Here is a 27,983-nt window from a genome sequence, read left to right as displayed (position 1 = left end):
GGTGCTTGCAGCGAGTACCAAAGCATCGAGTACCAAAGGACACTGAGGAACACTGAGACTCAGGAACCTCATAGGGCAGGGCTGAAAGGAAGTCAAGGCTGTAGGCTCCACCCTGAAACTCCGCCCCATCCAAGCTGAGCATAGAGGCTTTTGTGCATAGACACAGCTGATTCTCACAGCTAATTGGCCTGGAGGTCAGTTCTGCCCAGTGATACCAACAACAATCAAGACTTAACTACAATAAGGCTGTACACACAGTCCTCAAAGGGGTGCACCAAGAATGTCCACCTCAGGTAACTGGGAGGCTGACCCACTGAAGCATATAGGACACCAAGCACACAAAGTTACCCTGCCAACTCAGGGAAGCAGTGAAATGAGGAGCCAAAGAAACAAATCACAAACAAAAGAAATGGAGGAAAGCAAACTACTGGATATAGAATTCAAAACCACGCTTATAAGGTTTTTCAAGAATTTCCTAGAAAAGGCCGATAAAATAAATGAGACCTATGAGGATATGAAAAGGGATCAACTAGAAATAAAGAATACATTCTCTGAAATAAAAAATATTATACAGAGTTCTAAAAACAGAAAGGTTTGGAACATAAAGAATCAAGTGAAAGATTTGGAACATAAAGAGCCAGAAGACACTCCTCTGCAGAAGCAAGAAGACAAGAGAATCCAGAAAGTTGAAGGTAATGTAAGAAACCTCTGGGACAACTTCAAGCGAACCAACATCAGAATTATGGGGGTCCCAGAAGAAGAGAGAGAGCAAGATACTGAAAACACACTGAAAGAAATAGTGACAGAAAACTTCCCCCACCTGGTGAAAGAATTAGACTTACAAGTCCAGGAAGTGCACAGAACCCCAAACAAAAGGAACCCAAAGAGGACCACACCAAGACACATCATAATTAAAATTCCAAGAGCAAAAGACAAAGAGAGAATACTAAAAGCAGCAAGAGAGAAACAGATAGTTACCTATAAAGAAGCACCCATACGATTGTCAGCTGATTTCTCAACAGAAACCATGCAGGCCACATGGGAATGGCAAGAAATATTCAAGGTGATGAATAGCAAGAACCTACAGCCAAAAATACTCTACCCAGCAAAGCTATCACTCAGAATCGAAGGTCAGATAAAGAGCTTCACAAATTAAAAAAAAGCTAAAAGAGTTCATCACCGCCAAACCAGAATTATATGAATTGCTGAAGGAGGCTCTTTAGGAAGAAGAAGAAAATAAAGATAAAAATTATGAACAACAAATATGTAACTATCAACAAGTGAATCTAAAAACCAAGGGAATTAAAAAACCTGATGAACAATATTAACTGTTGAATATAACAGAATCCGAGGTATGGAAGGGGAGTGGACTGATAATTCTTGGGGAAAAGGGGAGTGGGGAGTGCGAGAAAGAGACTGAACATAAACTGTGCACCTATGGATGAGGACAATGGGGGGTAGGGAGAGGGCAGAGGGTGGGGTGGGAACCTGGTAGAGGGGGGAAAAATGAGGAACTTTTGTAATAATAAGAACAATAAAGATTTATTTTTTAAAAATGAAACCGATTCCCAAATACTAATTTTTTACTGAATTCATTTATCAGTTCTTGTTTTTTGGTAGAACTTTTAGGGTTCTCTATGTATAATATCATGCCATTTGCAAATAATGAGTTTGGCTTTTGCCTTTCCAATTTGAATGCCTTTTCTTTATTTTTCTTGTCTGATTGCTAAGTCTAGTACATCCTCCACTATGTTGAATAAAAGTGTTAGAAGTGGGAGATTTCTTCTTGTTCCTGATCTTAAGGAAAATGTTTTTAGGTTTTAATCATTGTATAGAATGTTAGCTGTGGGTATGTCATTTATGACCTTTATTATGTTGAGGTATGTTTTCTCTCTTCCTACTTTGCTGAGAGTTTTTATCATAAATGGATGGATTTTGTCATATGCTATTTCTGCAACTATTGTTATGGTCATATGGTTATTATGCTTGTTTTATGTATGTGGTATGTTATGCTAATTGATTTGTGGATATTAAACCAACCTTGCATCCCAGGAATAAATTCTACTTGATCATGGTGTATAATCTTTTTAATGTATTTCTGAATTCAATTTGCTGTGTGTGTGTGTGTTTAGGATTTTTGCATCTCTATTCATCAGGAATATTGGCACATACTTTTATATATATATATATATGTGTGTGTGTGTGTGTGTGTGTGTGTGTGTGTGTGTATTTGTGTGTGTGCCTTTGCCTGGCTTTCTAACAGGGAAGTGCAGGATGAAGTGAATAAAGTGAATTTTGGGAGCCCTCCCTCCCCCTTCTATGTTTGGAACAGTTTGAGAAGGTTAGGTGTTAAATTTTCTTACAATTACTTGGTAAAATTCCCTGTGAAGTCATCTGGTCAAGGACTTTTATTTGTTGGGAGTTTTGTTTTAAAATTACTGATTCAGTTTCATATGTTCTCGAATATTCCAGCTATTGTTCTGTTCAGATTTTCTCTTACTTCTTTATTCAGTCTTGGCAGATTCTTTCTTCCTTCCTTCTTTTCTCTCCTCTCTTTCCCCCCCCCCCTCTTTTTTTCTTTCTCTCTCTTTTTTTTGTTAACAAGACCTTACCTGAGGATATTCTTCCATTGATTTTTAGAAAGTGTGAAAGGGATTGGGAGAGATGCAGAGAGAGAAACATCAATGTGTGAGAGAGACACATTAATTGGTTGCCTCACACATGTGCCCCTACCAGGGCCAGGGAATCAAATCTACAACCAGGATGTGTGCCATTGGCCAGAATTGAACCCAGGACCCTTCGGTCCACAGGCCCACACTCTGCCCACTGGCACCCTGACCACAGGAAAGTGGGTTCTTTTAAAAAATGAAGACAAGCTTCTCTCAACATCCTGTTTTCCCTCTAACCTCGGGCCTCCAATCCTGCTGGCAACTAATATTCGCTTTATCTCTTTCAGGAAATGACCGAAACAGCCTAGATTTCAACAGGCAGGTAAGGACTTTCAAAATAAAACTTTATTCAATTAATTTGGGGGGTCATTTTTACAATGCCAGATGTGAAAAAACAAAAAAGAGTAGGTGTTTATTCAAAGACCCAACGTTTGAAGATCGGAAGGGGATCTGACACAGCCCAGTGCCCGGTCTCACTCTCCCCTCGAGGAGCGCGGACCAAGTGCCTCTTAGAGGGGCTGCAGCACTCTGGCCGGCTGTTTGCCCGTCTGACGTGTTGGGGAATTTGTGGGGGTGCCGAGGGCGGTACCTGGGTTTCTCATGGAATTCCTGGTCTTGGGCAGGAGAGAGTGGATGAAGAGGGGAAGTGGGCATGAGAGCGGAGGCGGCAGTGGCCGTGCTGGGGGTGGCCAGGGGGGCCTGGGCGGTAGGCAGCGCTGGGTAGTACAGGGATGAGGATGTGTGAGGAGAAGGTGGAGAGGAGGGGAAGATTTCTCTTAGGGCCAATGGAGGCCGGGCGCTGGGACGGCCAGAGGCCTGGGTCTCAGGAGGAGGCTAAGCCGAGAGGCAGCGTGGAGGCCGCAAGTCAGAGGGGCGGCTTTGGTCCGGTCCTGCCACTCACCGGCTAGATGACCTTGGCCAGGTCCCTTAGTAGTTTGGGCCTGAATTTTCTCAGCTGCAGAATAAATTTGTTTCATAAACTTGGGTTGGGTTGGGGGGTGCTATGTCAGGTGTGGGAATGCAAAGACAATTACAGTGTGGTTCCTGCCCTGGAGGAGTCCCAGTCCAGCGTGAAGTGTGGGACTAGGGAAAAAGGGAGAAGGAGAGGGACAGGGAAGGGTGGAGGGAGCAGGGAACAGAGAAATATTCTTTTTTAAAAAAAAGTATTTCAATGGTATGGTTTTTTAAATTTATTTTTACAGAGAGAGGAGGGGAGATGGAGAGATAAAAACATCATCCATCAGCTGCCTCCTGCATGCACCACCCCTCTTCCCCCTGGGAGTCAAGCCCACAACCTGGGCACATGCCCCGACTGGGAACGGAACCAGTGACCTCTTGGTTCACAGAACGATGCTCAACCACTGAGCCACACTAGCAGGTGAGATAGAGACGCTTGAGTGAATATGTATAGTACAGCCTCATTCTCACTACAGACATGTAAAAAGCATGGCCGGTGTGGCTCATTGATTGAGCATTGACCTATGAACCAGGAGGTGGAGGTTTGATTCCCGATCAGGGCACAGGCCCGGGTTGCAGGCTTGATCCCCAGTGGGTACCCAGGAGGCAGCAGATCAGTGATTCTCTCTCATCATTGATGCTTCCATCTCGCCCTCTCCCTCCTTCTCTGAAATCAACACACACACACACACACACACACACGTATTTTAAAAAGCATAGTGTCACATAGAAATGGGAACTCAGGCAGGCTTCATGGAGGAAGAATATTTGCGTTGCTTCTGAAGGCAGAGAAAAGTAGGCGGGAGAGGGGGTGTCTGTGGGGAAGGGAAGATGGCCCCCAAGTGGCCATGCATTGGGTGAGCACTGCTCTCCGCCCACTCTGAACATGGAGCCCAGGGTGGGACGGGAGCCTGGGCAGTTTCCTCCTTTGTCTGAAGAGGGACTTGGTGCCTCGGCTAACGTTCCTGAAAGCCAGCGCTCTGTGTGTGTCCCTTGCAGTCCCAGAGGGGCCAGCTGGGTCCAAGCCGGAACCTCTGGGGGGCAGCTTTGCCAGGGCTCTCCTTGGGGACCTGAGTGCCCATGGAGGCCAGCCCTCTCTCTTCCCCGAGACATGAACGGGACTGCACCCTGAGCCCTCTGCGGGCGAGGAGGAAGCACCGCACCAGCAGCTCCTGTATGCCCGATCTGCTACTGGAGGAAGGCTGGGAGACGTGAGGGCGTCTGTAAGGGGGTGGGAGGGTGTCTAAGGGGGTGGGAGGGTGTGTAAGGGTGGGAGGGTGTGTAAGGGGTGGGAGGGTGTGTAAGGGGGTGGGAGGGTGTGTAAGGGGTGGGAGGGTGTGTAAGGGGGTGGGAGGGTGTGTAAGGGGGAGGGAGGGTGTGTAAGGGGGAAATGGGAAGGTGTGTAAGGGGGTGGGAGGGTGTGTAAGGGGTGGGAGGGTGTGTAAGGGGTGGGAGGGTGTGTGAGGGGTGGGAGGGTGTGTAAGGGGTGGGAGGGTGTGTAAGGGGGTGGGAGGGTGTGTAAGGGGATGGGAGGGTGTGTAAGGGGTGGGAGGGTGTATAAGGGGGTGGGAGGGAGTGTAAGGGGTGGGAGGATCTGTAAGGGGGTGGGAGGGTGTGTAAGGGGGTGGGAGGGTGTGTAAGGGAGGGGGAGGGTGTGTAAGGGGGGAAGGGTGTGTAGGGGGGTGGGAGGGTGGGTAAGGGGTGGGAGGGTGTGTAAGGGGTGGGAGGGTGTGTAAGGGGTGGGAGGGTGTGTAAGGGGTGGAAGGGTGTGTAAGGGAGTGGGAGGGTGTGTAAGGGGTTGGGGGGGGTGTGTAAGGGGTGGGCGGGTGTGTGTAAGGGGTGGGAGTGGTTTGTCTTAAGGGGTGGAGGGTGTGTAAGGGGTGGCAGGGTGTGTAAGGGGTGGGAGGGTGTGTGTAGGGGTGGAGGGTGTGTTAAGGGGTGGGAGGGTGTGTGAAGGGGTGGAGGGTGTGTGAGGGGTGGGAGGGTGTGTGAGGGGTGGGAGGGTGTGTAAGGGGTGGGAGGGTGTGTGAGGGGTGGGAGGGTGTGTAAGGGGGGGGGAGGGTGTGTAAGGGGGGGGAGGGTGTGTAAGGGGGAAGTGGGAGGTGTGTCAAGGGGGGGAGGGTGTGTAAGGGGGAAATGGGAGGGTGTGTAAGGGGTGGGAGGGTGTGTAAGGGGGTGGGAGGGTGTGTGAGGGGGTGTCAGGGATGGGCGGATGGTAAGGGGTGAGAGGGTTGTGGAAGGGTGGGAGGGTGGGAGGGGTGGGTGTGAGGGGTGGTGGCGTGGTGTGTAAGGGGTGGGAGGTTGTGTAAGGGGGTGGGATGGTGGGTGTGTAAGGGGTGGAGGGTGTGTCAGGGGTGGGCGGGTGTGTAATGGGTGGGAGGGTTGTCTGGGGTGGGCGGGTGTGTCCGGGGTGGGGAGGTGTGGTGGTCAGTGTGGGAGGTGGTCAGGCGCTGGGAGGGGGTGTGTACCGGGGGTGGGCGGTGGTGTGAAGGGAGTGGGAGTGTGTGTAAGTGGGGTGGAGGGTGTGTAAGGGGGTGGAGGGTGTGTAAGGGGTGGGCGTGGTGTGTAAAGAGGTGGGGAGGGTTTGTAAGTGGGGGAGGGTGTGTAAGGTGTGTTTAGGGAGAGGTTTGTAAGGGGGTAGGGTGGTGAGGTGTGTGTTTAAGGGTAGGGTGGTAGTGTGGTGTACGGGGGTGGGAGGTGTGTCAGGGTGGGAGGTGTGTACGGGGGAAATGGGAGGGTGTGTCCCGTGTGGGAGGGTGGTAGGGGTGGTGAGGGTGTTGTAGGGTGATGGGTGGGAGGGTTGAAATGTGTAGGGGTGTGTAAGAGTGTGTGGGGTGTGTCAGCGGGTGGGCGGGTGTGTCAGGGGTGGGACGGGTGTGTCAAGGGTGGGAGGGTGGTGGCCGGGGGTGGGAGGGTGTGTCCGGGGGTGGGAGGTGTGGAAGGGGTGGTGGAGGGTGTGGTACGGGGTGGAGGTGTGTCAAGGGGGTGGGCGGGTGTGTCAGGGGTGGAGGGGTTGTGTCCGGGGTGGGCGGGTGTGTCACGGGGTGGGGGCGTTTTGTAAGGGGTGGGGGGAGGTGTGTGTAAGGGGTGGGAGGGTGTGTAAGGGGTGGGAGGTTGTGTAAGGGGTGGGAGGGTGTGTAGGGGGTGGGTGGGGAGTGTTTGTAAGGGGAAATGGGAGGGTGTAAGTGGGGGGAGGGGTTGTGTAAGGGGTGTGACGGGTTTGTGGGTGGGAGGTCGTGTCTAGGGGGAGGGAGGGTTGGTACGGGGGGAACTGGGAGGGTGTGTAAGGGGGTGGGAGGGTTGTGTAAGGGTGGGTGGGAGGGTTTGTGTAGGGGGTGGGAGGGTTGTGTCAGGGGGTGGGAGGGTGTGATAGGGGTGGGAGGGCTGTGTATGGGGTGGATGGTGTGTGAGGGGTGGGAGGGTGTGTGAGGGGTGTGGAGGGTGTGTGGAGGGGTGGGAGGGTGTTAAGGGGTGGTGATGGTGTGTAAGGGGTGGGAGGGTGTGTGTGTAAGGGGGTGGTAGGTTGTGTAAGGGGTCTCGGGTGAGGGTGTTGTGAGGGGTGGGAGGGTGTGTAAGGGGGTGGGAGGATGTGTGAGGGGGGTGGGAGGGTTGTGTAAGGGTGGTGGGTGGTTTGTAAGGGGTGGAGGGTGTGTGTACAGGGGTGTGGGAGGGTGTTTAAAGGGTGGGAGTTGTGTATTAAGGGGTGTGGGAGGGTGTGTTGTTGTAAGGGGTGGGAGGGTGTGTAAGGGGGTGGGAGGGTGTTTGTGAGGGGTGGGTGGGAGGATGTGGAGGAGTGGGGGTTGTGAGGGGTGGTGAGGGTGTGTAGGGTGGTGGAGGGTGTGTAAGGGGTGGGAGGGTGTTGTAAGGGGGTGGGAGGGTGTGTAATGGGTTGGGAGGGTGTTTAATGGGTGGAGGTTGTGTAATGGGGTGGGAGGGTGTGTAGTTTCTAAGGGGGGCGTGGGAGGGTGTGTAAGGGGGAGGGAGGGTTGTGTTGTAAGGGTGGTGGGAGTTGTGTAAGGGTGCTGGGAGGTTGTGTCAGGGGTGGGAGGGTTTGTGTATAAGGGGTGGGGAGAGAGTGTAAGGCGGGTGGGAGGATCTTGTAAGGGGGTTGGGAGGGTGTGTAGGGTTGTTTGTTTTTTGTAAGGTGGGGGTGGCAGGGTTTGTTAAGGGGTTGGAGGATGTGTGAGGTGGGTGGGTGGGTGTGTGTGGGGTGTGGTGGTTTGTGTAAGGGGTGTGGTGGGTGTGTAAGGGGTTGGGAGGGTGTGTAAGGGGGTGGGAGGGTGAGTGGTGAAGGGGGTGGGAGGGTGTGTAAGGGGTTAGGGAGGGTGTGTGTTGTAAGGGGGATGGGAGGTGTGTGGTGTGTATGGTGGGGGGGTGGGGAGGGTGTGTAAGGGGGTTGGATGGGAGGGTGTGTTGTTAAGGGGGGTGGGAGGGTGTGGTAAGGGGGTGGGAGGGTTTTTGAGGTGGGAGGGTGTTTGTAAGGGGGACTGTGGTAGGGGTGGGGAGGGTTGTTTAAGGGGTGGGAGGGTGTTTTTTTAAGGGAGTGGGAGGGTGTGTAAGGGGAGGGGAGTGGTGTGTAAGGGGGGAGGGTTAAGGGGTAAGGGTTTTTAAAGGGTTGAGAGGGTGTGTTTGTTGTTAGGGAGTGGGAGGTTGTGTAAGGGGGTGGGGAGGGTGTTTGTAAGGGGTGGGAGGTGTTCTAAGGGGGTCAGAGGTGTGTGTGTAAGGGGAGGGAGGGTGTGTGTAAGGGGGGAAATTGGGAAGTTGTTGTCAGCGCGGTGGGAGGGAGTTGTGTCAGTGGTGGGGGTATGTGTAAGGGGTGGGAGGGTTGTGTAAGGGGTGGGGGATGTTGTCTACGGGGGTGGGGGGGTTGTTGTAAGGTGTGGAGGTGTGTAAGGGGCTGGTGGTTTGTAAGGGGGTGGGAGGGGTGTGTAAGGGGGAATGGGAGGGTGTTGTCAAGGGGTGGGAGGGTGTGTCAGTGGTGGGAGGTGTCGTGTAAGGGGTGGGAGGGTGTGTAGGAGGGTGGGTGTGTAGGGTGTTGTAAGGGGGTGGTGGGGGGGTTGTTTGTAGGGGGGGAGGGTGTGTAAGGGGTGGGAGGGTGTATAAGGGGGAAATGGGAAGGTGTGTATGTAAGGGTGTGGTGTGAGGGTGTTGTAAGGGGTGGGAGAGGGTGGTAAAGGGGTGGGCTGGACTCTGTACGGGGGTGGGAGGGTTGTGAAGGGGTTGAAGTGGAAGGTGTGTTTTGTGTAAGGGGTGAAGGAGGTGTGTAAGGGGGTTTGAGGTTGTGTAAGGGGTGGGAGGGTTGTGTAGGGGGGGTTGGTCTAAGGGGGTGGGAGGTGTGTTTGTGTAAGGGTGGTCGGGGTTGTGTACGGGGTGGGAGGGTGAATGTAAGGGGGTGGTTGTGTGTAAGGGGTGGGAGGATGTGTGTGTTGTTACGGGGTTGGAGGGTTGTGTAAGGGGGTGGGAGGGAGTGTAAGGGGTGGGGGGTGTGTGGTAAGGGGGTGGGAGGGTGTGTAAGGGGGTGGGAGGGTGTGTAAGGGGTGGGAGGGTGTGTAAGGGGGGGGGAGGGTGTGTTGCGGGAGTTGTGAAGGTGTTTAAGGTTGTGTGGGAGGTTGTGTGTAAGGGGGGGGTGGGAGGGTGTGTAAGTGTGGGAGGCTCTGTAAGGGGTGAGATGGGATGTGTAAGGGGGTGGAGGGTGTGTAAGGGGTGGGAGGTGTGTATGGGGGGTGGAGGGTGTGTAAGGGTTTGTGGGAGGGTCTGTAAGGGGGGGATGGGTGGTGTACGGGGGTGGGAGGGTGTGTAAGGGGTGGGAGGGTGTGTAAGGGGGTGGGGAGGGTTGTGTAAGGGGGAAGGGAGGGTGTTGTACGGGGGGGTGGGAGGGTGTGTAAGGGGATGGGAGGGTGTGTAAGGGGGTGGGAGGGTGTGTAAGGGGTGGGAGGGTGTGTAAGGGGGTGGGAGGGTGTGTAAGGGGGTGGGAGGGTGTGTAAGGGGTGGGAGGGTGTGTAAGGGGTGGGAGGATGTGTAAGGGGTGGGGGGGTGGGTGTGTAAGGGGTGGGGGGTTGTCTTAGGGGTGTGGAGAGGTGTCTAAGGGGGTGGGAGGGTGTGTTGTACGTGGTGGAGGGTTGTGTTGTTTCAGGGGTGGGAGGGTGTGTGAGGGGTGGGAGGGTGTGTGAGGGGTGGGAGGGTCTGTGAGGGGTGGGAGGGTGTTGTATGGGGGTGGGAGGGTGTGTAAGGGGGTGGGAGGGTGTGTAAGGGGTGGGAGGGTGTGTAAGGGGGAGGGAGGGTGTGTAAGGGGGAGAGAGGGTGTGTAAGGGGTGGGAGGGTGTGTAAGGGGGTGGGAGGGTGTGTAAGGGGGTGGGAGGGTGTGTAAGGGGGTGGGAGGGTGTGGAAGGGGGTGGGAGGGTGTGTAAGGGGATGGGAGGGTGTGTAAGGGGGTGGGCGGATGTTGTGGGGGGGTGGGAGGGTGGTCTGTAATGGGTTGGTGGGGTGGTGTGTGTAAGGGGGTGGGGGGTGTGTGTAAGGGTGGGGAGGGTGTGTAAGGGGTGGCTGGGAGGTGTGTCACGGGGGTGGGAGGGTGTGTCAGGGGTGGGGAGGGTGTGTCAGGGGTGGGAGGGGTGTTAAAGTGTGGGAAGGGTGTGTTAGGGTGTGTACGGAGTGGGAGGGTGTGTAGTGTAGGTGGAGGGTGTGTAAGGGGGGAAATGGGAAGGTGTGTACGGGGGGTGTGTGTTGTGTGTGTAAGGGGTGTGGGAGGGTGTGTGAGGGGTGGGAGGATGTGTGAGGGGTGGGAGGGTGTGTGAGGGGGGGGAGGGTGTGTGATGGGTGGGAGGGTGTGTAAGGGGGTGGGAGGGTGTGTGTAAGGGGTGGGAGGGTGTGTAAGGGGTGGGAGGGTGTGTAAGGGTTGGGAGGGTTTGTAGGGGTGGGGAGGGTGTGTGTGTAAGGTGTGGGAGGTGTGTAAGTGTGGGATGGAGTTTTGTAAGGGGTGGGAGGGGTGTTGTGTAAGGGGGGTGGGAGGTTCGTTGTACAGGGGTGGGAGGGTGTGTAAGGGGTGGGAGGGGTGTGTAAGGGGTGGGAGGGGTGTGTCAAGGGTGGGAGGGTGGTGGCCGGGGGTGGGAGGGTGTGTCCGGGGGTGGGAGGTGTGGAAGGGGTGGGGAGGGTGTGTAAGGGGTGGGAGGGTGTGTAAGGGGTGGGAGGGTGTGTAAGGGGTGGGAGGGTGTGTAAGGGGTGGGAGGGTGTGTAAGGGGTGGGAGGGTGTGTAAGGGGTGGGAGGGTGTGTAAGGGGTGGGAGGGTGTGTAAGGGGTGGGAGGGTGTGTAGGGGGTGGGAGGGTGTGTAAGGGGTGGGAGGGTGTGTAAGGGGTGGGAGGGTTGTTTAAGGGTTGGGAGAGGTGTGTAAGGGTGGAGGTAGTGTCTAAGGGGAGGAGGGTTGGTAAGGGGGAAATGGGAAGGTGTGTAAGGGGGTGGGAGGGTGTGTAAGGGGTGGGAGGGTGTGTAAGGGGTGGGAGGGTGTGTAAGGGGTGGGAGGATGTGTAAGGGGTGGCAGGGTGTGCGAGGGGTGGGAGGGTGTGTGAGGGGTGGGAGGGTGTGTAAGGGGTGGGAGGATGTGTAAGGGGTGGCAGGGTGTCTAAGGGGGTGGTAGGGTGTGTGAGGGGTGGGAGGGTGTGTAAGGGGTGGGAGGGTGTAGGGGGGAAGGGTGTGTACGGGTGGGAGGTTCTGTAAGGGGGTGGGAGGTGCAGAGGCTTGCGAAGCGCTCACTTGCACAGAGAATGGAGCTCTCCCCTGTTGGTCACCGCAAAGGTCCCAAGCAGGCAGGCTCACCAGGCTCCCTCTCCCTCCATCCCTCAGATGCCCAGACTCTGACCTCCCCTCCCCCCGCCCTCAGACACCCATGCCAGCTCTGCTTCGGGCCTGCAGGTGGCGCCGGGATCCCTAGGCCAGGGCTTGGGGAGCGCAGGCTCCTGGCAGGTGCTTGGGGCTCGGCCTCACTCCCTTCACCTGGGCCACCTGGTGCTGTCAGGCCCAGCGAGGACTCTGCCCCGCAGGCAGCCGCCTGTGCTGGTGGAAGACTGGAGGGCTGAGTGAGTGGCTGAAGGCTCCCAATGGCCAGTTGGCAGGGTCAGCCTGAACCCGCTTCTCATTTCCCCCACTTGCCCTCTCTCCACTCCCTCTCCCGTCCCTGCGCCAGCTTCAGGGACAGGCTGAGTGTGACTGCCCAGAGGCAGTGGGAGGCGGAGGGAGTGGTGAGGAGAAGAGTTCTGCAAGAGCAGCCTGAGTGTTAGCAGATGCGGGAGAGCAAGGATGAGCTGCTGCCCTGGGTGAAGCCTGGCTGAGGCCCCAGCGAGCTGGCGTGACTGGGAATTGGTAGGGCTGGGAGCTAGTGTGAATGGGAGCTGGTGTGAGTGGGAGCTGGCAGGACTGGGAGCTAGTGGGGCTGGGAGCTGGTGTGACTGGGAGCTGATGTGAGTGGGAGCTGGTGTGACTGGGAGCTGGTGGGGCTGGGAGCTGATGTGAGTGGGAGCTGGTGTGAGTGGGAGCTGGTGTGAGTGGGATCTGGTGTGACTGGGAGCTGGTGTGGCTGGGAGCTGATGTGAGTGGGAGCTGGTGTGAATGGGAGCTGGTGTGAGTGGGATCTGGTGTGACTGGGAGCTGGCGTGACTGGGAGCTGGCGGGACTGGGAGCTGGTGTGAGTGGGAGCTGGTGTGGCTGGGAGCTGGTGTGAGTGGGAGCTGGTGTGGCTGGGAGCTGGTGTGAGTGGGAGCTGGTGTGAGTGGGAGCTGGTGAGGCTGGGAGCTGGTGGGACTGGGAGCTGGTGTGAGTGGGAGCTGGTGAGGCTAGGAGCTGGTGGGGCTGGGAGCTGGTGGGGCAGGGAGTGATGTGAGTGGGAGCTGGTGTGTCTGGGAGCTGGTGTTAGTGGGAGCTGGTGGGGCTGGGAGCTGGTGTGAGTGGGAGCTGGTGTGAGTGGGAGTTGGTGGGGCTGGGAGCTGGTGTGAGTGGGAGCTGGTGGGGCTGGGAGCTGGTGGGGCTGGGAGCTGGTGTGACTCGGAGCTGGCGGGACTGGGAGCTGGTGTGAGTGGGAGCTGGTGGGGCTAGGAGCTGGTGGGACTGGGAGCTGGTGTGAGTGGGAGCTGGTGTGACTGGGAGCTGGCGGGACTGGGAGCTGGTGTGAGTGGGAGCTGGTGGGGCTGGGAGCTGGTGTGAGTGGGAGCTGGTGGGGCTGGGAGCTGACAGGACTGGGAGCTGATGTGAGTGGGAGCTGGTGGGGCTGGGAGCTGGTGGGGCTGGGAGCTGGTGTGACTCGGAGCTGGCGGGACTGGGAGCTGGTGTGAGTGGGAGCTGGTGGGGCTAGGAGCTGGTGGGACTGGGAGCTGGTGTGAGTGGGAGCTGGTGTGACTGGGAGCTGGCGGGACTGGGAGCTGGTGTGAGTGGGAGCTGGTGGGGCTAGGAGCTGGTGGGACTGGGAGCTGGTGGGGCTGGGAGCTGACAGGACTGGGAGCTGGTGTGAGTGGGAGCTGGTGGGGCTGGGAGCTGACAGGACTGGGAGCTGGTGTGAGTGGGAGCTGGTGGGGCTGGCAGCTGGCAGGACTGGGAGCTGGTGTGAGTGGGAGCTGGTGTGACTGGGAGCTGGTGGGACTGGGAGCTGATGTGAGTGGGAGTTGGTGGGGCTGGGAGCTGGTGTGAGTGGGAGCTGGTGTGACTGGGAGCTGGTGGGACTGGGAGCTGATGTGAGTGGGAGTTGGTGGGGCTGGGAGCTGGTGTGAGTGGGAGCTGGTGGGGCTGGGAGCTGGCGGGACTGGGAGTTGCACCAGGTGCTGGGTAGACTGCAGCCCTGAAGGCACATGATGAGGGCGTGGTGGATTTGGGGTGTGAACTCATCAGGCAGCTGCATGCTTAGCCTAATAACTTGTTGGTCCTGGGAAGCCGCTGAGCCTGTGGGGAGAAGTGGGGGACCCACAGCAGGGACACCCCTCCACCTCCAGAGAGATAAGACAAAGTTGGGAGGCGATGGAGAAGGACCAATCGCTGGCCAGGAAGTCAGCGTCCCAGGTGCCCCGGCTCCTTCTGCCCCTTTGTCTTTCTGTGCTCAGTTTCCCCGAGCAGAGCAGGAGCTGACTTCTGAGCCCTGCAGGCTATGTGGTCCCACCACTCTCTCCTGCCGTGTCCTGCTGCTGTGTTTGCCCCCTCCCCTCCTCTCTGGCTCTCATTTGAGGAGGGAGGAGTGCAGTGTCTGTTTCTCACCGAGGTGGACGCTGCCCAGCACTGGGGCTCTGGTGCGACCAGTGGAAAGAAACATCTAGATTTAGGGAAGAGACAGAAGGACCCAGCAGGCAACCGAGGGGCTTGGGGTGTCTGGTTACCCCAAGTCTGGATGGAGGGAGCCTCGCTAAGACGGTGAGTGGCGATGCTGTGCAGGGAGCCTGGAGGTGGGGAGAGCACTGCAGTCTGGGCTCTGCTGAGGACATCGCTGAGGAGAGGCGTACAAAACGATGACGACAGAGAAGTTGGGGGTGGGGGGGTGACTGGCAGAGAGGGGCAGCAAGACTGTCAGGCACTGGAGGCACCGAGCGGCTCCTGGTGAGGGGTGGCTGGGGGAGTGGGCGGCCGTGGGCGGGCGGAGATGGTGAAGATGCTGAGCTGCAGGGGATCAGGTGGGGAAGGACGTTCAATGCCCAGCAGAGAATGCTGCCTGTGGTCAGCAGAGAGCGTTGGCCAGCATGACAGACTTATGTAATGGGTGCGCTGGGAGGGTGTGAGCGGGGCGGGGGACAGCCTGGCGCAGGGGAGGCCGGTGCAGGGCTGAGGTGGGGTGCAGGCTGCAGCGAGACTGCCTGCGTGTGGGAGGGCTGGGCACCACCTGCTGGGTGACCTTGGGGAAGGACTTCGGCTTCTTGTCCTGTGGTCGCCTCGTCGCAAAGTGGGGAGAATCCGGTACTTATTCCACGGATTGCTGTGAGCGTCAAGTGAGGGAGTCCCTCTTCGACATGGTCTAGGCAGTGGTTGGCAAACTCATTAGTCACAAAGCCAATAACAACAGGACAACGATTGACATTTCTTTTGAGAGCCGAAAACTGACTTCTGCGCATGGGCCACGAAGTTTCAATCGCACTGTACGTGTGCGCCTGCACATGGTATTTTGTGGAAGAGCCACACTCAAGGGGCCAAAGATAAGGTGACCAGATGTCCCGCTTTTGGTGGGACAGTCCCAATTTTTAACAATTTGTCCCATGTCCCGTGGTGTTTTTAAAAAGTCCTGATTTTTTAAAAGAATTTGTCCCGTGTCCCGCAGCGTTTTTTAAAAGTCCCGATTCTCCAAAAAACTGGGACGTAGGACAAATTGTTAAAAAGCCGACTGTCCCACCAAAAGCGGGACGTCTGGTCAACCTTAGCCAAAGAGCCACATGTGGCTCACAAAACGCAGTTTGCGGGTCTAGAACATGTACAGGGTGGGCAAAGTAGGCACAAGCCCCTTACACCATGGAGCCATAAAAATATGGGATTTTCCTTCATTTTTAAGATGGGAGCTGCTGTGGCTCTCTGGCTGTGTGTGTGGCTCAGCGCTGAGTCGGCACAGCGGCTATCTAACCATCGGCAGAATGCAGCCTTTGGAGAGGCTCTGAGACCTCACCATGACCAAGAGGCTGCTCCAGGGAGTCAGGGCGAGACCTTCAGCTGCAGGGGAGGGTGTGAGTGTTTGGGGGGCTAGCTCCCCCTGCCAGCCCCCGCCCCACCGCCGGGAGCAGCCTCAGAGCTCCCCTGAGCAAGGGGGAGAGGGAAGGGGAGGAGTCACCTGAGGGCATTGGCCTTTAGTTCACGGGTCTGCAGTGAGCCAGTCAGTGAGGAGTCAGCGCATGCCCCCTGGCCACAGGGCACCCCTCCGGGGGAGAACACCCAGCAAAGGCCACGCAGGACTGGAAGGCCCGCTCATGAGGAGGGAAGCCTGTGCCATCCCTGTGAGAGGCCTGAGGGTGGTGATGAGCACCAGACGCTGGGCCCTCGGCTTGCTTCCCTTTGCCGCAGGGCCCAGCTCTGGCCCCACCCTTCCAGGTAGAGGCAGGGATAGTCTGGCAGGAGGGCTGAGAAGGAGAGGAGATGAGGAGCAGTGGGGTGGATTTTAGAGTGTGAATTCTTAAACTCTTTCCTTCCCCACCACTGTACCAAACACAGTCGAAAAATAGGCCCAGGAGTGTCAGCTGTGGCTGCAGGGCCGTGGTGGTGTGAGTTCAGAGCCGCCTCCAGATTGACTCCATCCCTGGGTTCAGGGGGAGCATCCTTCTGGCCAACAGCAGGTCCTGGAGGAGCCAGGCCATCTTCTCCCCCATTCCTTCCAACCCTGTGCTCTTGGCCTTCCCAGATGCCCCTGGTAACAGGGTTCGGAAAAGCCTCTTTAATATCCTGGATGAGATTTAGAGAAAATAAATAAAAAGCAGTGAGATTCTCTAATTGGCATAAAAAGAGAATAAAAAGTAACTTAGAATAAAATAACATGTATTTCAATTCGGCTAGTCAGAGTCCTGAGCACACACTTCCCGTCGAGGTTTAACCAGATGGTGGGATGCTTCTGCTGACATGAACACAGACACACTTACAGACTGACTGGGATCTCCATGGGCAGTTCAATGTCCCAAAGTGTTAACTCTTGATAAACCTCCAGCAAAGTAAAAATGTAGTAATATTTCCTCAACTTACAAAGAAAATGGCATTCCTGAAAAAAAGTCAGTCAATAATTATTAAAAGTCTTCAAAAGATACTTTGTGCTCATGGGAAAATGGAGCTGGGCCCTCGGCTCATGTGACGCTACTCAGGCTGTTCACGGACAGGAATGTCCAGCAGCCACTGAGGGGCCCGCGAGGGCAAGCAGGTGAGCCGCATTTCCTAGTGTGCGGTGCTGCCTCGCAGGGGCCTGCCCTCAGCCAGCAAGTGCAAAGCACTGAGAGCTAGAAACACCACCCAGACTCAGAGGCCATGCCTGCTGCTGTCACCCCAGGCCCCAGAGAGGAAGGTCACTCTGCCAGGAGGCAGGGACCTAGAAATGCCAGGCAGAGGGAGGTGGAGGCCGCCCTGGCCCTGGGCAGGGCGCTCAGAAACAGCACACCGGCCTCTGAGCACAGTGAGCGGGGCCCGGCCTCCGCGGCAGCCGGGCAGGGCTGCGGGGGGCAGGCGTGGCTGAGGCACGGTGCGGTGTGACGATACGCCCCTTCTCAGGGAGGCTTCCCCCTGTAGTTTGGTGATATGCCCAGAGTCATCGTGATGGGGTTGTGCCTGTGTCTGCTTCTCGTCGTGACGTAAGGATGGATTAGACGGGAGATCTATAATTTAGAATAGTCTCCGATATGCATGACCAGCCACTAAACATTGGCTCCTGGTGTTTTCTGAGGAGCGAGAACCCATCATTTTCCCTCCTCTCTCTCCCTGTGCGGCCACTGAGCTGGGCTTGTCCCCATGCGGATGGCAGCAGACGCTACGAGAAGGGACGTGTTTTCTGAGACCCGTACTGTCCATCGCAGTCCCCGCCCACAGCCTGCGTGGGAAGTGGTTGCTGAGTAGGTGGAGGAGTGTCTTTGCTCTTGGAGAGGAGGGCGTTTGTCCCTCTTTGCCAGCCATCCTTGGCTCTTTGGTCTGAGGCCCGATGGTTTGTGATGAGGCGACAGTCCCCATGCCTGGCGGGCCTGTTGAACCGGAAGGGGGAGGAGCTGGGAGCAGGGACCCTGGGGCTGAGCCCGGAGAGCAGAGCCCGGCCCCAAGGAGCGCCACCAAGCCCTCCGGGTCCGAGGGTCGGTTCCTCCAGGCTCAGCATCTGCAGGAGCCGCCGGGACGTGGGGACCGGCTGAGGAGGCGGCCCCCCTGCCCAGGTGCCGAGAGGACCCTCCTGAGTGCGGAAGTGCAGGGGTTCCCGCGGAGCCTCAGAGCTGGCGGAGGGCGGTGCAGTCCGGGCCCCTGAGCCTGAGCCCAGCCCGCTCTGGCCTCCCGCGGGCGCTCCCACCGGAACTCGCTGCTCCGACCACCCCAGGGAGCTGGCCCTCAGCTCGGCAGGCCCAGGCCGGGCTGAACACCCTCCACACCCCTCAGCCCCCCACCCCACCTGCCGCAGCTCACTTACACTTTACCTAACCCGGAGCGGCAGTTTGTTTTGCTTGTTTATTTAGATTAATACATTTAAATGTATAATATAAACTGAAGCCGTGTCAGCAGGGCTGCCTCCCTCCTGGGGGCTGTGTGGAGGGCCGCCTCCCGGGCCCACCTCTGTACCATTAGTCCCCCCTCTCCCCCCCAACACACCCTCCCCGCCCCAGGAAGGCAGGACAGCAGGACAGTCTCCCACCTCATGCTCTTAACCTTAGTCACAGCTGCAGAGCCCCTTGGCCAAGTGAGGGCCATGGTCCAGGTTCGAGGGAGACTTTATAACCCCGTGTCACTGAGGGAGCCCGAGGCTGGGGAAGGGCACAGCACTTGCTTAAAGTCAGGATTCCAGCCAAGGGTGAGGGGACGCGCCAGACACTTTGCATAAAGCTGTGTCCTGTGTGATGTTACGTAAGCCTCTGCCAGGGAGCCAGCACCGTCACCCACTCCTGAGCCTGCTCAGCGCAGGGAGGCTGGGGGTGACCTGGGAGAGGGCGCAGCCTGGAGGTCTGGCTCCTCCCGGCACCCCGGTATTTTTCCACATTTCCAGGGCCCCTCGCCCACCAGGCCTCCAGGCCGCCAGGCTTGCCGGTGGGGGTGGCAGAGATGGTATCGGAGGCGGGCAGGCGGCCAGGCGGGTGGGGCGAGGAGGCTCCGGGCCTGTGCGTGAGAAGGTGCCGCGCCCCTGGGCCGCGGGGCAGGGCGGCGGGCCCCTCCGCCCGGCAGGGGCTGTCGGGGCAGCTCCAGGAACAGCTCCCAGAGCCATGGCTGCTGTGAAAGGAAGCCGGGGGCTGGGGCCGCTCCGAGGCAGGTCCCTCCCAGGCGGTTCTCTCTGCGCCAGTGGGGTCCCTCTCGCAGGAGCAGAGGGGGGCTTCTCATGGACAGATAAAGGAGAGAGGCTCAAAATGGCCAGGGGCAAGACAGACTCCGTGCATCTGTATCCGGCGCCACTCGATCGTAGGCTCTGTGTTCCACTAACACGCTGCCCCCCCCCCCACACACACACACGGACACACACACAGACACACGGACACACGGACACGCACACGCACACGCACACGCACACACGCACATGGGGCCCCTGACCTCTGCTGCTATGTCCCGATCCTGTCCGGATGCCTCCTCGCCTGTGGCCACTGAAATCCCCTTGCCTCCCAACAGCTGGCATGCTCCGCTCACATCCTGGTTCGCCCTCCTCCCTGGCAGCCCCTCCCTGCGCTGGCGTCCCTGAGATTTCCCCTCAGACGGCTCTGGCACCTGCTGCTGGCGTCCTGGGTCAGACAGGCAGTGGTTAGATCCAGCTCTGGCATCACGCAGACAGACTGGAACGTGAATTTTGGCTCCACCAGCTGGAGCTGGGTAACCTCCCTCATCTCTCCAGCCTCCATTTCTGCGTCTGAAATGGGCAGAAATCACAGCATCAACCTCACAGGGCTTTTAGGAGGGGAATGAATGAGATCTTGAATGGAAAGTGTTTGGAACATAGTACGTGTTCAGTTGAGCTGGCCTGTGTGGCTCAGTGGATAGAGCATCAGCCTGAGGACCAAAGGGTCCCGGGTTTGATTCTGGTCAAGGGCATGTACCTCAGGTGCAGGCTCCTCTCTGCCCTGGGCCCTCCCCGGTCGGGGCATGGACAGGTGGCAACCAACAGATATGTCTCTCACATTGGTGTTTCTCCCTGCTTTCCTCTCCTTTCCACTCTCCCTAAAAATCAATGGAAAAATAAACGTGGGTGAGGATTAACTAAACAAACAGATAAACAAGTAAAATTTAAAAAGTTTACACTGGAGTGTCCCCTTTCTTCCCGCTTGGCCCCTGGGAGGCTCGGGGCCTTTTCCCGGAGAGCACCGGCTCGGCTCCCCCCGGCCCCCGGCTCAGCCGGCGTTGAGCAATGCTGGGAGCCCAGGCGACTGGGCCGGGCCAGGGGCCACTCCGTGCCTGCGTGGTTTTTGAAATGTTGTCATAAGTCACAGTTTTGTCAGCTCAACGTCACGTTTCTTTGCCACGAGAGCCTGTTATCTGAAGGGATGTTAGACCGCGTCTTTCCAGAGGCCAGAGTGCCCGCTGTGGCCAGTCAGCCACCAAGAGCGTCTGCGTCCGGGGTCTGTTCACCTGCTGCCCGCGAGGACAGCGGCGCACAGGCAGTGTGAGCCTGGCCAGGCACTGAAGGCACCGGGGCTGCAGACGGGCTGTCGGGGCCCCGGAGGCGGGTTCCGTAGGCCACATGTGAGGGACCTGAGCCTGGGAGGTCAGAGCATCAGTCACTAGGGCTAAGTGTGACTCCTTGGGGGCCCGAGGAGAGGACTTGCCCTCTTGCTGGTGAGATGAGAGGGTTCACGCCAGGCCTGGGGGTGCAGTCAGCTGCCCAGAGGAGGTGTCCTGCTTCCTCTCTCTGAACCAGAACCAACTTCCTCCCTGAAAATGGTGCTTCCCCTGCATGGGCCCACGGCCCGAGGGCAGCCTGCGTGGGCAGCGCCAGCGGTGCCTGCGGCCTGGGAGACGCTGCTCTGGCGCGGAGCGAGGCGGCAGGCCTGGAGCCGGACTTGCCTGCGAGCTGGGAGCTGGGCCAGGGCCCAGCATTCTCGGGGCGGCCCATCCTGCTCAGGCAGGCCTTCCAGGGGACAGGCCCTGGGAGCCCAACGTCACAAAAGGGCCTCCAGCCCCCTTGTCCCCGTTCCTCGGGACTTCCAAGGGCCGCCTGGGGCTGTAAGAAATGAGAGTCCCCTTCGAAACGCTGGAGGGCCTGGAGCAGAGGAGCAGGGGCATGGACAGGCATTTGCCTCTGGTGTGAACCGCCCGGCACCAGCCTCCACCTCACCTGCCCCACCTTCCCACCGGGCTCTGGTTCATCTCCCTGCACAGCCCTTAGACCAGCCCTTCTTTTCCTCGGCGAGGCTCCGCCGTGTGCCTCCCGCACAGGAGTGGTGAGGGAGATGGTGCTTCACACTCTAGCGCAGCAGGGCCTGGCACAGAGTGGACACTCAACATACGTGTCCTAAGCCACCACCACCCAAGGGTAGTTGGAATGAGGCTCCCGCCCAACCCCAGCCTGGGAGCCCGCTTCTCTGCTCTGCGGGCCTCCGCTCCACACGCTGCTCCACTCCCGGCTGGCCCGCCCGCCCCGCACCCTCTTCCCAGGATGGCAAGCCAGCCGGCTCTGCAAACAGTGCTGCAGAGGCCCCGCAGCCACTGCAAACATCCCACCGCTCCCCGCCCGCCGGCCTCCGGCCGAGCAGCTGGGCTGCTGGCTGTCCGACGAGGGCCTCTGACCAGCCGGTTCTTAGACCCTGAGGACGCGAGTGCAGCAGCAAGTGGCTCAGTGGAGCTGGACAGGGGCCTTGCCGGGGCTGCCTCCCGGGCCCCGGGCGTCCAGGACCCCCGGTATCAGTGCGACTTTGTTTTTCATACGCGATGGAGACGGGCTTGGGGTGGGTCAGACACACAGACTGTCCCAGCCCCAGACCCTGGATGTCTGACCTTCTGCCCTGGCTACTAACACGCTTACCTCTTCATAATATAATGCCTCAGACTACTGGCTGCAGTGACATTTGAAAAGAAAATGTAGCGCCCTGGCCAGTGTGGCTCAGTTGGTTAAGCACTGTCCCATGAACCAGGAGGTCACAGTTCGATTCCCAGACTGGGCACATGCCTGGGTTTTGGGTTCGATCCCCAGTAGGGGCTGTGCAGGAGGCAACTGAGAGATGTTTCTTTCCCTCTCCCTTCCTCTCTCTCTCTCTCTCAAAAAAAAAAAAAAATCAACAAAAGCATATTAAAAAATAAAAGAAAATGTAGCAATTTTTAATAAATTTATTTATTCAATTTTTACAACCTGAAATTTTTCTCTCTTTTTTAAAAATATATTTTATTGATTTTTTTACAGAGAGGAAGGGAGAGGGATAGATATAGTTAGAAACATCGATGAGAGAGAATCATCGACCAGCTGCCTCCTGCACACCCACACTGGGAATGTGCCCGCAACCAATGTACATGCCCTTGACCGGAATCGAACCCGGGACCCTTCAGTCCGCAGACCGAAGCTCTATCCACTGAGCCAAACCGGTTTCGGCAGATTTTTCTATTTTTAGTGTTAAAATGTTCATTGCACATAACTCAATGATAGTCTAAGTAGAAATTAGTTACTTTAATATTCTTATTTGGGCCCAGCTGTGGTGGCTCAGTGGATTGAGAGTCATCCCATGGATCAAGAGGTCCCAGGTTTGATTCCTGGTCAGGGCACAGGCCTGGGATGCAGACTCAATACCCAGTGTGGGGTGTGCAGGAGGCAACCAATCAATGATTCTCTCATCATTGATGTTTCTAGCTATCTCTTCCTCCCTCTCTGAAGTCAATAAAAATGTACTTTTAAAAAAATAGTCTTACTTGGCAAAATAAAACAATCCTATCTGAACTTCAAAAAAAAAAAAAAAAGATTTGCTTGTCAGGAACCTCAAACTCCTAGGAACCGTTGATTCCAGCCCAACTAACCTCTGGTGTGTCTGTCCTTTCACTGACACCCCGTCTCTGCCAAAGCTCCCCAGGAATTCAAGACTCACTACCCAGAACGCAGCCTGCCCCACGGCTGAGTGGTTGCAATATTGGGGCCATTCTTATCCCAGTGGACCCCTGACGCCTCCCTGTGTGGTCACTGCCTGGGGCAGCCCAGGTCCTCAGTCCATCCCCTTTGCTGGGAGGGAGGTGAGGAGAGCCGTCACATCCAAACTTCCCTTTCTACATAAGCTAGAGGCCCAGTGCACAAAATCCTCTCAGCCCAACCTGCACCCTCTCCAATCTGGGACCACTTGGGGGATGTCTGACTTGATCCCAGAGATTGAGCCTAAACCGGCAGTCGAACATCCCTCTCACAATCCTGGACCACTGGCTCCTAATTGCTCACCTGCCTGCCTGCCTGGTTACCCCTAACTGCCTCCCCCCCCCCCAACCAATCTGATTGCCCCTCACTGCCTCTGCATGCTGGCCTGATCTCCCCTAACTGCCCCCACTGCCAACCAGGTCACCCCAACTGCCCTCTCCCTGCCAGCCTGGTTGCCCTTCACTGCTCCCACCCCCCGCCCCACTAACCTAATTGCCCCCACCTTCCCCCCTGCTGGCCTGGTCACCCCCAACTGTACCCCCCCCCCCTCAGCCAGCCTCATTGCCCCTAACTGTCTCGCCCACCGGACTGGTCACCCCTAACTGCCCTCCCCTACTGGCCTGGTCCTAGGCATCCATCTTGTGAGGGTGTGATGGTCAATTTCCATATTACATCTTCTTTATATAAAATACCCAGAGTTTCTCACTGAGTCTGCATAGAAGGCTCCTGATGCCTCACTTAGCATATGTATACACATGACACATGAGTACTTCTTTGTGGGAGAAAAAGTCACAGCAGAGATAAAAATAAAAAAAAAGAAGACTTTTGATCCCTGTTCAGTCTCAGCATGAGGCCATTCCTATTATCAGTGTGTGTGTGTGTGTGTGTGTGTGTGTGTGACTTCTCTCTCTGTGCTTACAGGAATATCGGTACAAATGAAAATGTAGAAATGTTTGTGAAGTTTTTAACATACATCTAGGTACATTTATGTATACTGGAGGCCCAGTGCACGAATTTGTGTACCAGTGGGGTCCCTCAGCCTGGTATGCAGAATCAGGCCAAAACCAGCTCTCCAATATCCCCAGAGGGGTCCCAGATTGTGAGAGGGCACAAGCCAGGCCAAGGGACCCCACCCATGCATGATCTGGGCTGGGGAGGGATGCGGGAGGTTGGCCAGCCAGAGAAGGACCATGAGAGGGCTCCAGGGTGTGTTCAGCCTTTCTGACTCAGTCCCGATTGGCCAGGACCCACAGCAAGTTAACATACTGGTCAAAGTATCTGGCTCCTGGTGGTCAGTACACATCATAGCAAGCGGTTGAGCGGCCTTAGCATATCATTAGCATATTATTCTTTGATTGGTTGAACAGATGACCAGTCAACTGGACACTTAGCATATGAGGCTTCTATTACAGAGGATATGCATAAATTGAACTATGTGAAACTTACTTTTTAAACTTACAAATAATGTGTATAGATTGTTGCATGGCAGAACCTGAAGAATTATATCATTTTTGTGAATGACCTCATACTGTCCTACTGTTTTAACGTAAGTTCACTTTTCTATTGCGCTGTCCGTGGGCATTAGGTTGCCTCGGTATTTTTTAACAAAACCATGGCGAGCTCCTTAGACTCGCTTGTGCCTTGCTACCCTTGCATATGGTTCGGGCTGCCAATTACCTGCGTTAGTCTCGGCACGCACACAGCACAGCGCTCAGATGGCCCTGGCAAGCCCAGAGCACTGGGACCACCTGCTCATGCACCCACACCCTCTCGGCACACGTCACTGAGCAGTGCTGTGTTCACTGTGCCCGATTCCCGTGGTGCCTGGAGCAGGGAAGGGCGCGGTGGCCTCTCCTCAGGTCCCTGTGGTCCTGCTGCCATTAGCACAGTCTCCGCTTAGTGATTGTTCCACCACCCTCTCCTCTCAGCTCACTCACTCTCAGGCTCAGTTAGCACCTCTCCAGTTGTTTTACTCACTTACTAGAGGCCCAGTGCACAAAATTCATGCACAGGGTGTGTGTCTCTCAGCCCGACCTGCACCCTCTCCAATCAGGGACCCTTAGGGGATGTCCTACTGATGGCTTAGGCCCGCTCCCTATGTCTCTCTGCTCCCTGCCTGCTCCACATCGTGGCAATGGGCTAGTGGGTTCTACTGGGTGCTGCCTGTGGGCTGCGCTTGCCTGCTCCCAGGTCACCATAGCTACAGCCAAGCAGGCCCTGCTGTCTGCTGTCATGCTACAGTCGGCCTGGAGTCACTGGTCCGGCCCTGCCTTCCTCTTCAGCCCTGAAGCAGCCTCGGTGGCTGCCGACCAGGTCCTCCCCCAGAGCAGGCACACAGAGGCTCCTGCTGCCTCACCCCGCTGCATGCACAACCTCTTCCTGTCCGGTCCACCTGTTATGGCATCCTGGTTAATTAGCATATTTCTCTATTTTATTTTGTTTGTTTGTTTAATCCTCACCTGAGTATATTTTCCCATTGATTTTAGGGAGAGTGGGGGAGAGAGGGAAAGACAGAGAGAAACATACATCTGAGAGAAACACCCATTGGTTGCCTCATGCACATGCCCCAACCAGGGCCCAGGCCAGGGAGGTGCCTGCAACCAAAGTACATGTCCTTGACCAGAATCGAACCCGGAACCCTTTGGTCTTCCCACAGAGCCAAACCGGCCAGGGCCCACAAGTCTTTTTAAATATAAAGCGGTTGCCTGCACTGGAACAGTTAATGTTCACATTGTAAGAAAAGGAGTTTTACATGGACTCCCATGTTCTTTGTGTTACTTTCCTCCGTTCTTTCTATATTTCCAAGCTTAGAGAAAACCTCGATGTCTTGTTCAAGATGCTGGCTGCTCTGCGCTCGCCCTGAGGTCCTCTGAGCGAGCCTGAGCCGCTGCGTCTTCCCACACCTCACAGGGGGCAGTGGCCATGCTGGTCAACCTGCCTCCATTCAGACGCCCCTACCTTGACCTCGGGGGCATTACCGGCATACACTATACAATAATTACACAATATTTACAGCATGTACCCTTCGTCGTTTCCAGGAACTCCATATAAAAGGAAATGAGTCTGTCGTCATTTTCTAAGTCCAAGTAATATGGTAAAAGAGAGTCAATTCTGGATCTGGTCAGACCCAAGTTCACATTCAAACTCTGCGACTTCCTAGCCATATGGCCTCTGGGAAATCCCTGACAGCTCTGACACCGTTTCCTGTGTTCAAGGATTGCATTATTCGCCATGTACTCAATGAGCACCTTCTAAATGACAGGCATGTGCACTGTGCCAGGGAATAAATGTGCAGAACCAGTATCTTCATTAGGGGTGACGAACTCAATCAGAGAAGGGGCCAAAATCTAAAATCCAGCCTAAATCGCGGGCCGAATGGTTTACTGAACAGTCATAAACTGTCATTGTGATGGAAACGCAGCAGAGTGCAGTGATGACAGCGCGGTGCGGGCCACATTGCAAGATCTGGCGGGACGGATTTGGCCCGCGGGCCTTGTGTTTGACACATGTGATCTTCATATTGTGCCGTGGAAAAGAAAGGAAAGCGCTGAGGAACAGTTTCACAGGCAGTTAGCCCCACCACGAGACCGGCACAAATCAGAAGTCCGCTCCTCTCACAGGGAGCATGCGTGGAGAGAATCCCTCATGGGCTTTGGGTAACACGTCTGTGAACTGCTCCCCAGCCATAGAAAATGAGCTGACACTAGTTGTGTGGTTTTAACCAACCATTGTGCCTGGAGTCCCGACCCAGGCTAACAAGGGTAACAGGACAGATATGTCCTCACTAGAAATTAAACCAGAAGGGCAAGCCCATTGTCAGAGAGAGAGAGAGAGAGAGAGAGAGAGAGAGAGAGAGAGCGCGCTGCTTCGTGCCTCACTGACCTGAGAGCCAGCAGCCTTGCCTACTGGAGCCCAGCCGAGGATCGGGAGGAAGCGAAGGAGACCTCAAGCCAAGCCCTTTCTCAGGCCTTACTTTTTTTTTTTAATGTGTATATATTTATTGATTCCAGAAAGAAAGGGAGAGGGAAGGAGGGGGGCTGAGGGAGAGAGATAGAAATGTTGGTGATGAGAGAGAATCATTGATCGGCTGCCTCCTGCACATCCCACACGGGGTTGTGGATGGAGCCCACAACCCCAACAGATAGCCTGGCAGGGAATCAAACCCTGATTCATAGGATAATGCTCAACCTGGTCCTGATTCCTGGTCCATAGGTTGATGCTCAACCCCTGAGCCATGCCTCCCGGGCCTTACATTTTATTTTAGAAACAGTTGTAAGAACTTACTTATCTGACTTTTCCACATAGCAAATAAAAGCTGCAAATTTGAGGTGGAATATGGGGTTGCCAGAGGCAAGCATACCAACAGTAGCAGGTGAAAACCCTGTTTGTGAGAAAGAAGTTAAAACCTGGAAAAGCAGCTGCAACAAAAGCAGTTTAGGGCTCCGGGAGGCGGCTGCCGCTGTCAGTCGCCCAGCCCAGGGTGGGCACCTTGGCCTGAGTCAGGGCCTGAGTTCTCGCCGGGTCCTCTTTGGGGGAAGCAGAGCTATTGCAGTCCCTGTGAGGGAAAGCTCATTCAGAATGACGCCAATCAACATGCATCCAAATCTGAAGCCAAGGCCTGAGCGGGACCAGAGACCTTAGTGACTGGAATCCACTTATTTGGGAAGACTTCCTCGGAAAATCCAAGGAATTTGAAAGATGTGCTGAATTTTAAAGATGACATGGGCTCAAATCATGGCTCTCTTGCTAGTTGGCTGTGCACCGTGGACAAATCTCCCCCGTTTTGTGAGCCAGTTTCCTTCCTCTGTAAAACAGTAACGGCATTGCCTGCTTTTTTCCTGTGAATCCTCCCCTGAGGACATTTTCCCACCGACTTTTACAGAGAGTGGAAGACCGGGGGAGACAGAGAGGGAAACATCCATGTGAGACATGGATTGGTTGCCTCCCACACATGCCCCAACCAGGGCCAGGGATCAAGCCTGCAACTTAGGTACATGCCCTTGATTGGAATCGAACCAAAGACCCTTAAGTCTGCATGCCAATGCTCTATCCACTGAGCCAAATGGGCCTGGGCTTTTGTCTGTCTTTTTAGTCACATGGGAGTATTCTGAAAATGGGCCTAAATGGTGTGTTTAAGTGTTCTGTGTGAGGCGTGCAGGCCGCCTCTCCGGTGTTTCGGCTGAAAGTCAGCGACCGGAGATGCAAGGCGAGAGCTTTGGCCCCCTCTATCGCTTTTAAAGAACACGCATGAGCGCGCACGCACACACACACACACACACACACGCACGCACACACTGTGCACATCTGATAGCTGCAGGACTGTGTGTGCTGACTTAGACACTTCTCCCCTAACCTCTGAAGACTCCCTTTCACCAGCTAAGGAAACATCTCCGCCACTTCGTACACTAAAGAATTCCATGTAGATAACATTGTCAGTGCTTACTATTTGTAACCTTATTTTTTCTACTTTAAAGTTAATGCGTAGCTTTCTGCTGGTGAACCTCGCAGAAATGTGTGATCTAGAGAGTGAAGACCTAGGCCAGCACCCGCCATCCGTCAGGAGCAGTCCGGCTGGCTGCGTCTCCGATTCTTCCCGTGCTCTCAGCCTGCAGGCAGAGTCCGAGGGGAACGGCTTCTTTATTGTAAAGGATGAACCTTT

General features: G+C 56.0%; 1 protein-coding gene across 1 annotated transcript in view; it reads left to right on the top strand.

The window, feature by feature from the left end:
* The window catches only part of POU2F3 (POU class 2 homeobox 3), an 81,076-nt gene that overhangs the window by 32,732 nt on the left and 20,361 nt on the right, over positions 1-27,983 (top strand). Inside the window, exon 3 of the mRNA XM_036430250.2 lies at positions 2,957-2,991. Coding sequence (XP_036286143.1) covers positions 2,957-2,991 — 35 coding nt within the window. The remainder of the gene's footprint in view (positions 1-2,956; positions 2,992-27,983) is intronic.

Source organism: Pipistrellus kuhlii, unplaced genomic scaffold, assembly GCF_014108245.1.
Source record: "Pipistrellus kuhlii isolate mPipKuh1 unplaced genomic scaffold, mPipKuh1.p scaffold_m20_p_104, whole genome shotgun sequence".
NCBI classification, from domain to species: Eukaryota; Metazoa; Chordata; class Mammalia; order Chiroptera; family Vespertilionidae; genus Pipistrellus; species Pipistrellus kuhlii.
The sequence above is the reverse complement of the archived record's forward strand: the minus strand, read 5'-3'. Positions and strand labels throughout refer to the sequence as shown.